The 12,163-nt window shown below is 39.5% G+C and overlaps 1 protein-coding gene across 2 annotated transcripts in view; it reads left to right on the top strand.

Moving 5' to 3' along the window:
• Positions 1–10,871, top strand: part of HYCC2 (hyccin PI4KA lipid kinase complex subunit 2) — a 176,060-nt gene extending 165,189 nt beyond the window's left edge. For both annotated transcript variants that reach the window (XM_082262154.1, XM_082262153.1), the window contains one exon: positions 8,281–10,871. In XM_082262154.1, coding sequence (XP_082118280.1) covers positions 8,281–8,876 — 596 coding nt within the window. In that variant the 3' untranslated portion in view covers positions 8,877–10,871. The remainder of the gene's footprint in view (positions 1–8,280) is intronic.
• The last annotated feature ends 1,292 nt before the right edge of the window (positions 10,872–12,163 follow it).

The raw sequence follows: 12,163 nt of genomic DNA, 5'->3' as shown, positions 1-12,163 counted from the left end.
ATATCTTCCATCATGTCTTATATCTCCAATATACACCTTTTGTGCAAAATTGAATATGATTAAAATACAGAAAACCTTGCTGGCCCATATTAAAATCAATTTTAAGAAACTGACAGTTTGCAAGACTATACCGTTGTAAATTTTTTATTTTCCTCACTTGCTGTTTGGAGAGCAGCAGGCTGTAACAGATTATTTGTTCCAGTTATGTAATGACTTTGCTTGCAGCAAAAATCCAGAATTAATGAGGTCGTCATCCTGGGGAAAATATCTTCTATAGACGGATGAGCCTCCCATTGACATGCAAGCCCAGTCTATTTATTTTTCCATTAATCTAACTGTACAGCAAACCTGTAGCCCTTTAATGTTAACTGCCATCAATGTATAGTCTTTAGACATAGCTCTGATTTACTTTATGGCACAAGTCTGGTATTCTTTGACACAAGTTCAGATATCATTTATTATTATTATTATATAGTATTTATATAGCGCCGACAGTTTACGCAGCGTTTAATAATTGTCAAGTAAAACAAATTCTAGTTTAAGGTGATCTTAGACATTTTTTATAAAGAATTCTTATTCCGAAGTGGTAAGTGCAGTAACCTTTTACATCCAGTCAGATCCCACATTTGTGAAGAGTACATTAGATCCTTATAAATTCAGTTGCTGAGCAGTGTAGAATGTTTTATTTGAACAATTTAATTTTCAAACATTCAATCACTTGCATTGGAATTTAAAAAACAAACCAAAAAAAAAAAGCACATTCCCAGCACGACTGGATGTTTTAAATAAACACAGATTTAAAAAATGATGTGAAAAAAAAACTTTATTAAATCAACACCCCTTTTTTATACTGACAGGGAGCATAACCTTATTGGTGAGTGGTAATGCCTGCAAATGTTTGCAAAATATTATAGCCCAAAACACATTTGAAATGAGACTTCAAGTTCCTAATCCTATCAATCATTATAGAATGGTAGCACGGAATTTATTTGGCTGCATGTGCATGATTCTGAAGAGGTCAAAAGAGATAAGGTACTTGGCGTCCTGACATTTGCGTCTCCCCAGCTTTTGAGCAGATTCTTTTTGAAGCTATTTCCTGGTTTACCTCTGTTTCTAATTCTTAATATCCTTAATTTTTTCATGGAGTGGTTTGCCAGTACAACATTCTTTACACTTCATCTAACAATAAGGAACCTTCATCGATACTCTTATTTAGTTCTATTTCTGCCTATTATGACACCTGACAAAAGTTATATTTAAAGAACATATGTGTTTTTTTTTTGCTTTAAAGCTGAGCTCGGTGTACACAAGCACAGTGCAGATGTAACATACATGCAGAGGCTTAACATAAATGGGGTTTCTGACTTCTAGTTACTCTATATTTATGTTCAGTCGCCTACCTTTTGACACTACAACTGTGCACTCCCCTATACCAAACGACCCAACTCTGCAGATACGTGTTTTTGAGACCACGCACCAAACTAAACCAGCTTTGCAGCTTTGTTGATGACCTCACCTGTACTCCACTCAGATCACCTTCATTAAAACAAAGGTGTGACTACAAAATTCAAAATATTAGATGTCAAGCTATATTATGGTGAGTGTATGTGGTACATGGGAGTATATGCAAGGTATAGGTAATACAAGTGTATATAAAATGCACTATATGTGACAGAGTTTAGCATAGGGGACATTAAATGTGTGATAGAGAAGTAGTTCTTATTAGTCATAGAGATCTTCCAGTGCCTTCAAAATCTCTTTTAAAAAATAACTATATTTTGTACCCCATGTACAATTTGATGCTTTCCCCATATACAAATTAAATATGAAATCATCCAAGTTGGTAGGCACTGCTGCATTAGATTTGGTGTCATTGTAACTACGAAGAGTAGATCCCTTTTCTATCTGTCATTGGTGATATGAATGCTGTATGTTGTTTACCAGAGGGGCTTCTTTCATAGTATGCTGTCTGGCAAAGAGGATCATGACCTGGAAATCAGTATACACAATGTGGGAGCTCTCTCTTTAACCCAGAAGTCATCACCCAGTAGTCTTTTTTTATAGTTCGTTAATACAGGGATAGTAAAAGTGCTGCTTTTCGCTGTCATGAAGATCTGTAATTATTAACCTTTTTGTCTTTGTCATCAAATGTTACATTTACGTTCCTAGTTTAAGGTTTATTCTCGGCATGATGCAGTTAATTGTCTTTGTGTAATATTAACCACTTTACCACCGGAGGATTTTGCTGTCTTACGTCCAGGCCACTTTTTGCGATTCGGCACTGTGCAACATTAACTGACAATTGCCCGGTCGTGCGACACCATACCCAAACGAAATTTACGCCCATTTTTTCTCACAAATAGAGCTTTCTTTTGGTGGTATTTGATCACCTGTGCGATTTTTACTTTTTGCGCTATAAACAAAAAAAAACGTAAATTTTGAAAAAATAACAATATTTTTCAAATTTTTGTATATGAAATTCCCCCCAAAAAAATGTAAAAATCAAAATTTTTTTAAATTTTTGGCCAATTTGTTTTCTGCTACCTATGTTTGGTAAAAAAAATCACAATAAGCGTATTTTGATTGGTTTGCGCAAAAGTTATTGCGTTTACTAACTAAGGGAAAGATTTCTGTCATTTTTGGTGGTTTTTTTTTACGAGTAATGGCGGCGATCTGCAATTTTTTTTTGCGGGACTGCGACATTGCGGCGACCGATCGGACCCTTGACTGACATTTTTGACACTTTTGGGGGTACCAGTGACATTACTACAGTAATCAGTGCTATACATATGCACTGTTACTGTAAAAATGACACTGGCAGGGAAGGGGTTAATTTTATTGGAGAGGGAGGGGTTAATGTATGCCTGGTGCTTACTAACGTGTGTGGGGGGAGGTGACTGAGTGACACAGGGACAGATCGCAGGTTCAGCTATGCTGAACCCTGCAATCTGACCCTGTCTGTCACTTAGGAGATCCGCCCGCTTTGTTTAGGGACTCCCGCTGTGACTGAATGCAGCGGGAGCGAGCCTCCGAGAGAGGGGAATGTCTGGCGACGTAGGTCTACGTCGTCAGACGTTATCGAGCCACTTTGCGCAGTAGCAGCTCAGTGAGAAGCGGTAAAGTGGTTAAAATCTGTTTGATGATTTGAATCATTTAAGTGTGACAAATATGCAAAAAAATAAGGAAGGGGGTAAATACTTTTTCACAGCACTGTATGTCTTTAGTCAAGGGTTTTCCAATCTGTGACCTAATAATATTGTCAGCAATGACTTTCATTCGGATTGTTCTATTAAGAACTGTATGTTTTCAAGGTCCAACAATAATTTTAAACAACTAGGTATTAAGCATGGTACACCAACACTTGAAGCCCAACTGGGGCTTCAAAAATGCCAAATACCATTATGCTAATGGCTCAGGAGGTCAAATAGCAGTTACTGGAATCCTTGGGCGCAGTTCTCAGCTCTTGTATGAATCTAGCCATTCAGAAGAGACATTCCTCCCTCTTAATATGGCAACATGTGAGAGTGGGGCACATATATAGACCACACATAGATGTTTAACTTATGCTATTACCTATTGCTTATACCTTATTGCTCTTTAAAGGTAGAAGCTATTGGCAGTCATGGACGAGGATAATGTACTCACATTACTGTATGAGTGCTTGAAGCAGAGAGCTATAGCTGAGAGTTTCATCTGTTGCCTTTTTTGCTATATATTATTGATGGTAGAAGGATTGGTTCTGAATGGATACAGAGACAAAGAAAGTGATTTCTGCCTCAGTTAATAATACTTCTTCATCTCGCAGTGCCTACTTTCTCATCCATAAATGTTTCATGCTGATTGGAAATGAATGATCTATTACAAGGTTTTCAAACTTCTGCACTGTGTGCCTTATACCTAGGGTTGTTTGAGTGCTTGCCAATTCTACACATAGCTTAGCCTAGCAGAGCTTTCACATATACTGTATACACACATAAGCCATAATGTTATGACCAACCACCTAATATTGAGTAGATCCCCTTTTTGCAACCAAAACAGCCCTGACCTGTTGAGGTACGCACGCCACTAGGCCTCTGAAGGTATGCTGTGGTATCTGGCACCAAGCTGTCCATATCAGATGCTTTAGGTCATGTTAGTTGAGAGGTGGGGCCTCCATGGATCGGTCTTGTTTTTGCAGCACATCTAACAGATGATTGATTGGATTGAGATCTGGAGAATTTGGAAGCCAAGTCAATACCTCAAACTCGTGTTCCTCAGACCATTCCTAAATGATTTTTGCATTGACTTTGGCAGTGCGCATTGTCCTACTGAAATTAGCCACTGCCATCTGTTTCTGTGAAGGGGTGTACTTGGTCAGCAACAATCTTTTAGGTAGGTGGTACATGTCAGGTAACATCCACATGAATGGCAGGACTCAAGGTTTCCCAGCAGAACATTGATCAACACATCACACTGCCTCTGCGGGCTTGCCTTCTTCCCATAGTGCGCCATGGAGTCGTGATGTAAAAGAAAATGTGATTCATTAGACCAGATCACCTTCTATTGCTCAGTGGCCCATGTCTGATGCTCACATGGTAATTGTAAGTGCTTTTGGCTGTGTACATGGGTTAGAATGGGCACCCTTTTCAGTCTGTGGCTATGCAGCACCATACACAACAAACTGCGATACCCATTTTTTTTTTTTTTTTATGTGCTTTTAACACATCAGCTTCAGGGAAACCTGTTTATTTGCTGCCTGCTAAATCCCACCACATTTCAGATGCCATTGTAAAAAGATATTCATGTTATTCACTTTAACTGTCAGTGGTCATAAAAATATGGCTAATCAGTGGTATAGGGATCAGTTCCTTAAAGGTTACATACTGATCTTTTTCCGTGGTTCAATTATGTTGTATTGGATAGATTTCCCTTAGTTTTAAAAAGCCTGCTGCATGTTTGATTAGTTACTGGCTTGCATGGGTCTGCATGGGATCATTGCTAACACATTTAAAGCTCTGTGTGTGTATATGTGCTTGCACTAAATCCTTATGCCTGCACTTCCATCAGAGGAGCTATCTCCTAGGGAACTGATGGCCATTGCAGGACTTAAACAGGTAGGTGAGGCTTCCAGCCTTTTGATGCATTGATTTAATATAAACAGAATGTGCTATATTTGATCTGATTGTATTTGTTACAACTAACATTTTAGTTTTACTTTAAGGCCTGTCTGGAAAATGTTTAATTTTGCGTCTGGTAGAGGGTACTATGGCAGTCTGTGATGTGGCAATCCAGTGCTCTCCTCTACTCATTGAACATGCTGCTGCCTCCTTGTCAGAGGTTTTTGTCTTCAATATGGAGTCCTTCAACAACAATGAGGCAGCAGGGGCAGTGAGTACAATAGATCACCAGACAAACTTCACTGAACGCAAAGTTAAACATTGGGTAAATAAAATTTTGAACTCTAGCTTTTTTACACCAAAAATTAAATAGTTTGGGGTGGAGGTTTATAACGCAGGGAAATAATTGTTTGTGCTATCTGCACCAACAAAAATGTTTATGCTCAGCTGAATACTTCATTTTATTCATTCCAATTTTTGAACATGCTCATTTTAATTGTCCTGCTCTTTATCATCTCACATTTTCTTTATAATGCAGTGTTTTTAACATACGCTGCACTTGAAGTCTACAAGGCACCTGTTTGGTTTTGGACCATTGTGGCTAGTCTTTGCTTCCGTAATACAGTAGGAATGCTCTTTCTTGCATAATGCTATGGGAATGCTATTAGGATATAAGGGCTTGGCTAGCATGTAAGCATTTCTTAGACTGGAGGAAAGGTAGGTAAACATGGTACCTAAAGAAAATGTGTATTTTTCTTGGACTAAGAAGAGTAAAGGTTTTGTTTGATGTGATATACAAGGAGTCTATTCTTTTATTTGCTGTATTAGTATCAGTGTGTGCTGGGTATTCTGAACATTTTGATGTTGCATTCAATTTTTGATGTTTGAATTGCCCAGATCTTACCTTACCTTAAGCTTATCTTAAAAGTCTCTGTCAAAGGATGACGGCCAACAGTACAAGTCACCTATCTGACTAATTCAAATAGAAAGTCCTCTGTAAGAGAAGAGGAGGAATATTTCTTAGAAGTGGAATGTTTAATCTTCCAGGTGTGCCAGATAACTTGTCCCTCACTGGTTGCTGTGGTACCTCCTGCCAACCCCGTACATGTTTATAGGATACAATAGTGACATAGAGGTCAGTAGGAGGAGGAACCTTAGGGGACCATTGATGGACACACAGACACACCCAGAATTGTCAAATAGCAGTTGTGCTCGAGGTTCTGCAAGACAGCAAAGATTTAACATACCACCTGTCAGGTGAATATTGCTCCTCTTGTTCTGCAGGCTATTTTTAGTTTGATTTTGTTAGGTAAGAATCAGAGTTGCTTCAGTTAGGTATTTTATGCATTTTTTTTTTTTTTATGAAAGTGTTTGTAACCTTCTAAAAAAAAAAAAGGCTCACTGTCAGCCCCCCTTTTATGCAACATTAACACAGTGTACATATTTGTGGGAAACTAAGCCTGTAAATACAGTTCTTTTTTTAGAGATCTTCAGGCCGGTCACGTGACTCCCAGCTGCTCTCCAACTCAGATGTGGGAAAAACAGCGGGAGGGGCCGAGATCTCCCTCTGTCAGCCGGGAGGTCACATGACCGCTGTGTTGGCCACTCTTCCCCTCCTGCTGTAGAGGGAGGAGAGCACCAGGAGTCATATGTCCAGCCCGAAGATCTGTAAAAACCAGTATTTAGAGGCTTCATTTTCTACAAATGTGTACACTGTGTGTTGTTACTGCTGCATAAAAGAGGGACTGGCAGTGACATTTAAGATTTACTTTAGTACTAAACTGACCACGGTGTCAGGGCTCAGCAGCCATGATAAACCTTGGTCAGTTTACAGGGGGGAGGGAAGAACCAGGCAGGATCAGCCAGATATTTCAAGCACTGTACTGTATAACATTGCTTTAAAGGAACAGGTTCCCTTCTTTTTTTTTTTTTCCTATTAGGGTTAAAAACATTTTGCATCTCCAGCTGTAGTTAGAAACAATCATTGCCATTACTAGTTAATAAAGTATTTTTTTCCTTCAGTGTGAGGATACTTTTTAGTGCATTAGGATTTTTGCCTTCTGTGGGATCCACATTAACAGCATCAGAATATATTAGAATATACTGACCCTTTTTAACCCTGTTTACAATTTGTTTTTTTCCTGCACAATGATTGCAGCTGAGACAGAGCAACAAGGAGAGGATTATTGTCAAATGTACCATGAAAGCAGCTGGGACATTTTACACCTGTGTCAAAGGACAGCTTACTGTGTTATGAAGAAAAGAAGCAGAGTAGACAAACCTTTATGCCTTGAAGTGTCTTAAATTAAAAAGGATTCCCTTGTTTGTATTTATAAGACCAATTCCGAAAATACATATTCAAATATACAAATGAATAGAAAAGATTGATGAGACCTCTTCCTTTGCAGTTTACAGAAACTGCTGCCAAATATTCAGCTTTTAAAAATTCACTGGTGTATGATCAATGAATGCAAACTCAATTTTTTTTCAATTTTTTCCAGGGACTATTCCCTGTCAGGAGATGCCATCTTTTACAGCATAGAGAAGATGAAGCCCTGAGTGTCCCGGCATACTTCCAGGGGAAGATGTTAGAGATGGAGATGAGAGCTTAGTTGTTGACGTTTGACAAAATGTCTAAATTTGCATATACAGTAAACCCCCTGCTCCATCGCAGTTCAGTTTTTGCGGTCCCGGTATATAGCGTTTTTTTTTGTAATGTTATTTTACTATACAAATCATTAAAAATTTAATATTTTTGTGTTTTCCATAGCTCTTGCTATGTCTCTCAGTATCTTTTATGTGTTTAAATTAGTTTCTATTGTTTTAAAAGTGTGCTTAAAGACCTTAAAATGCTTTTACACGTACAGTGACAGTAAAAAAAACATGCCTACAATGCATTTTAATAGGGTTTTTCTATTTTGCGGATTTTCACTTTTCGCGGCTGGGTCCGGAACGTAACCCCCGCAATGGAGGGGGGTTTACTGTATACTGTATATAGACAGTGCTGCCTACCTTTCTTTAGGTTGAACATTTTGAGTAATTAGTGCACTTGAAACGGTTTATGAAGTAGATTATGAATGTACCACTATATTTTTTATACTTTGGAGAATGAAGAGGTTCACTTTAACATGAATGAAACCTTGTGTGCTACAATGAGATAACTTGCATTGTTTTTATATTTTAGGACCTGAAGGCACCTTTACTGGAGAGGACTCTATTAATCTTAATGATGCAGATGAAGGTTTTTCATCAGGGGCCTCCGTTAGTAGCCAGCCCGTTGGAGCCAAACCAACTTCATCTTCATCTCAAAGAAGTGGTTCAAGAAAGGGTGGCAGCGTGCGATCAGTCAAAGAGAGAGAACAACCTAGTCCATCAAAGCCTAATGAAAGTCGGGAGAGCACACCTAGAAAACAGCCTGTTCCCACAGCTGCAGATACTTCACTTGAAGCGATTGAGCTATCACCTATGAAAAAGCACCTGAGCCTTCCAGCAGGCCACGTGGTGCCAAAAGCAAATAGTCTTAGCCTGATCCGAACCTCCAGCACTTCATCCAGTAAATCTTTTGACTATGTTAATGGCAGTCAGGCTGGTGGAAGTGGTGGGATAGATGGAGTGACAAACCTTTCCACTTGCAACACCAACCGCTTTTCAACAATAAGCTTACAAGAGGACCGATTAGGCCAAGCAGGAGAGGGCAAAGACCTATTATCTGCTGGTGCCCCCTTGACCAAACAGTCTCGATCCCCAAGTTTCAATATGCAGTTAATTTCCCAAGTGTAGATTCCCCTGCTGTCTTTTAGAAACTGTGCAACTTTGCATAGGAAGAGAAAGTTCTGTTATTGAGTTATAAATCCTATTGATTTCCCTCATATAATTGTGTTCATGCAAAGCTAGAGCAATACAAATTACTGTCCCCAAATTCCTGATCCCTATTCTACATACATGCAGTTTTTTCTTGTCCAAAACTCCCACCATTTTCTTCCCTTTTCTGGGTGAAGTGCAATTTAGAAAAAATCCCATTTCATCACTGTGAGTCTGCAATGGATTTTCGCCAGACATATGGTCAACTTCAAGGAAGTTTTGAGAATGTGCTTATAGCTTGCACTCAAGTTACACAATGTCTTCATCTACCACATTTCCATGTTACCTACTTTAAATGTCATTGGATCTTTGAGTTTGTGAAACAAGTTTCAATATCTGAGGTTGCATCTGCCTGTTTACTGTGACTTTGGACAATCCCATTTACTGCTTATTTCTGGTAATCTTCAACAAACATGTACTTCAATAGATGACATTTATCATCTGTTGACAGCATTTTGATTTTAGTTTTGCTTTATTTTTCATTTCCCAAAATACGCGTCTTCCCTCCCTATGTGGGGTTTGTCTGACCTAAGGATTTAAACTTGGACAAAAAAAAACCTAAATGAAAACCAGATTGTCTTTTTAGGATGTTCACTTTACCTACTGGCTAATGCTTGCAGTTGGATGTCAAGTTCAGTGTCGGGTAAAAGGAGGGACTCTATAGGCTGTCTTTTCATTTGCAATCAGCCGAAGAGCCCTCTCAGCTGCTCCCCTAAATCCCCTTTTCCCAGTATCTATTTAAATATCAAACCCACTCACGATGTTTGTTCTAATCCAGCCAGGCCGGTTATGAGAACACATCAGGGAGTGTCATACAGCCTGCTGGAATTGCCGTTGTACAAAATGATATTGTGTTATGTTCTTTTGGTAAGCCTCTTGACCACACTGCCATTGGTATTGACCATTTGTTTTGTAAGTTGTGATAACATCCCTAGACTTACATGATTCTGGAAGGGTGGGGATAGTGGGTGTGCTGATTAGTGCTGTGTGACTCCCACAATCACCAACAACCCCCTAAAGCAAGATTATATGTTTTAGCTTTCCTTCTGCTAATCTAGCTGTAAATGTATTGGGTTGTTCAATGGCCGCATTTGGAAACTAGTTACATTATCCATAAGAGTACTGTGTGGTTGAAGATGTTATTTTCCTGTCCAGTAGCTCGTTTATTTGAGCAGTACTAGCCTGCTAGTGTCCCTTGGCTTTTAGATGTTTACACTGTTACTGTCTAGAGGGCAAATTACAACCTTCTGTCATTTGTTTTGGGCAACTAAGTTATTGTTAGCTGCAGATGCTAACAACCAAGACTTGACGTTGTGTTGCGTACTAGCTATTCAGTCTGACAAGGCCTGTCTTCTTGCCCTATAAAAATAATAGCTGGTTACTGGTGCGCACAGGTGTGCTGTGTCATGCTGTGTGATTGCTGTAAAGTGACATACTTTTATGTTTTGACATATGCTAAGAGAGATTCTAATGTCTGTCTTCTTCATGCTGGATAACTCAGAATAGCAACAGCCTAACTTGCAGCTCTCAATCAAATGAAGCTTGGAAAAAGTAGCTGCTAACTGGCACCCCTAAAAGAAGTTCAGAAGGGACCAGTAAACTGTATTAACAAGTGGATGTAATGCTGGCTGTAAGTCCTGTCTACTGGGCTGCTGCTATGGAAGTGGCAATAATATAAACAAATACATGGTGTATATGCAGACCTATTTCTTTAGCTGAAGACAGCTGATGGAATGTTTGGCTCATCGTCAAGGTCAGTGTTGATTCGGCTGAGCTGATGAAGCAGTAGCTTCCATATGTTACTTTCCTTCTATTGTAAAATCTGTTCTGACATTTTCTAGAATGGGGCAGAGTTAGTGTTATACATGCAGTGAGAGTCTTATTAAGGTTTCCTAAGCCGCATTTGATCAGGCTTATTTAACCAGTAATTTCACAATGTGTTGAGTGTATAATCCCATAGAAAACCTTCAGAATTCATATTTTACTTATCTTATTACAGTAAATTAAAATCAAAATAGTTGCTTTAAATAAAACTGGCCATACACTGAATGAATTTTGACCTTTTCCTACTGGCTGAAATTTGATCAGTGGGGTTGCCTTATTGGCCCCAGTCCACCCAACATCCTTCAAATGAAAAACTAAAGGCGCCAGACAGAAAGCTGTCAACCAACTAGCGCCTGCATCTAGTCAGATGCAGGCGCTATTTAGTTATTCTCGAAGTCTGCATTCAATAGCCACAGTGGGAGATTCGTCCATTTGTGCTATTTAGTAGCTTATCTAGTTCACTATGCAGCTTACAAGATATGATTATTGAATATTTACAACTAAAAGACTTTCCTAAGAGCAAACATCACAAGGTGCTTACTGCGTGCACCCTACCAGAAAAGCTTCTACTGCACCACTCTCCTAAAGAGGAACTTCACTCCCCCCTCCCACCCTTTTAACTTTTTGCCACTGCACAATTCACATACTCAGCCAGTGAGCCCAGTGTTGTTTTACTTTTATGCTTTGAGCTGCTGTCACAAGCTAGGTCTTGCACTGCCATTCTTATTGCTGAAGTCATCGGTTATCGGCTGCCTTTTCCTTGTTTAGGTAGCTCAGACCCCTGATGATGCACTGCCGGGCCCACCCACTTCCAGCCACATGAATGCAACTTGGAGCATTCTGGGGTATGAGACATGCATATCCCAGGAGGCTTTAGAGCACTGGAGACGTCATTCCCATCTGTGCAAGAATATAGTTTGGGAGACCCGGCACACAAAAAGAAAAAGTAATTGCCATTTTAGATTGGGAAAGGGGGACAGCAGAGCAGTGATGCCGAAGTGCATCTTGTGAGTGAAGGTTTATTTTAGGCCCCTTTCACACGGGCACCTCGCATTTTTTTCAGCAGGGGATCTGTCCGCTTATCCCCTGCTGGTCAGAGCAGAGCGGCAGCCCTGTGGGCAGCTAGGTGTAAACAGACTCTGTTGTCCGTCTACACCTGACTACCCTCCAATACACCTATATGAAGGAGATCGGATCCCCTTCTATTTGTTTTTAGCAGACTGAATTGAATTGGAGGTAGGTGGGTATAAACGGGCAAAATCGGCTTACACCGCTTTACCCCACATGTTACAATCTGACAGTATAAACTTTGCACAGACTCATTTAGAGCTACTAAAACGGTGTAGTGTGAGGTACTGCCAAAATTATCATTTAAATTTGTA

Source organism: Pelophylax lessonae (assembly GCF_965119305.1).
Source record: "Pelophylax lessonae genome assembly, chromosome: 6".
Lineage (NCBI taxonomy): Eukaryota > Metazoa > Chordata > Amphibia > Anura > Ranidae > Pelophylax > Pelophylax lessonae.
Note: the sequence above shows the minus strand (reverse complement) of the source record. Positions and strands in the feature narration are given on the sequence as shown.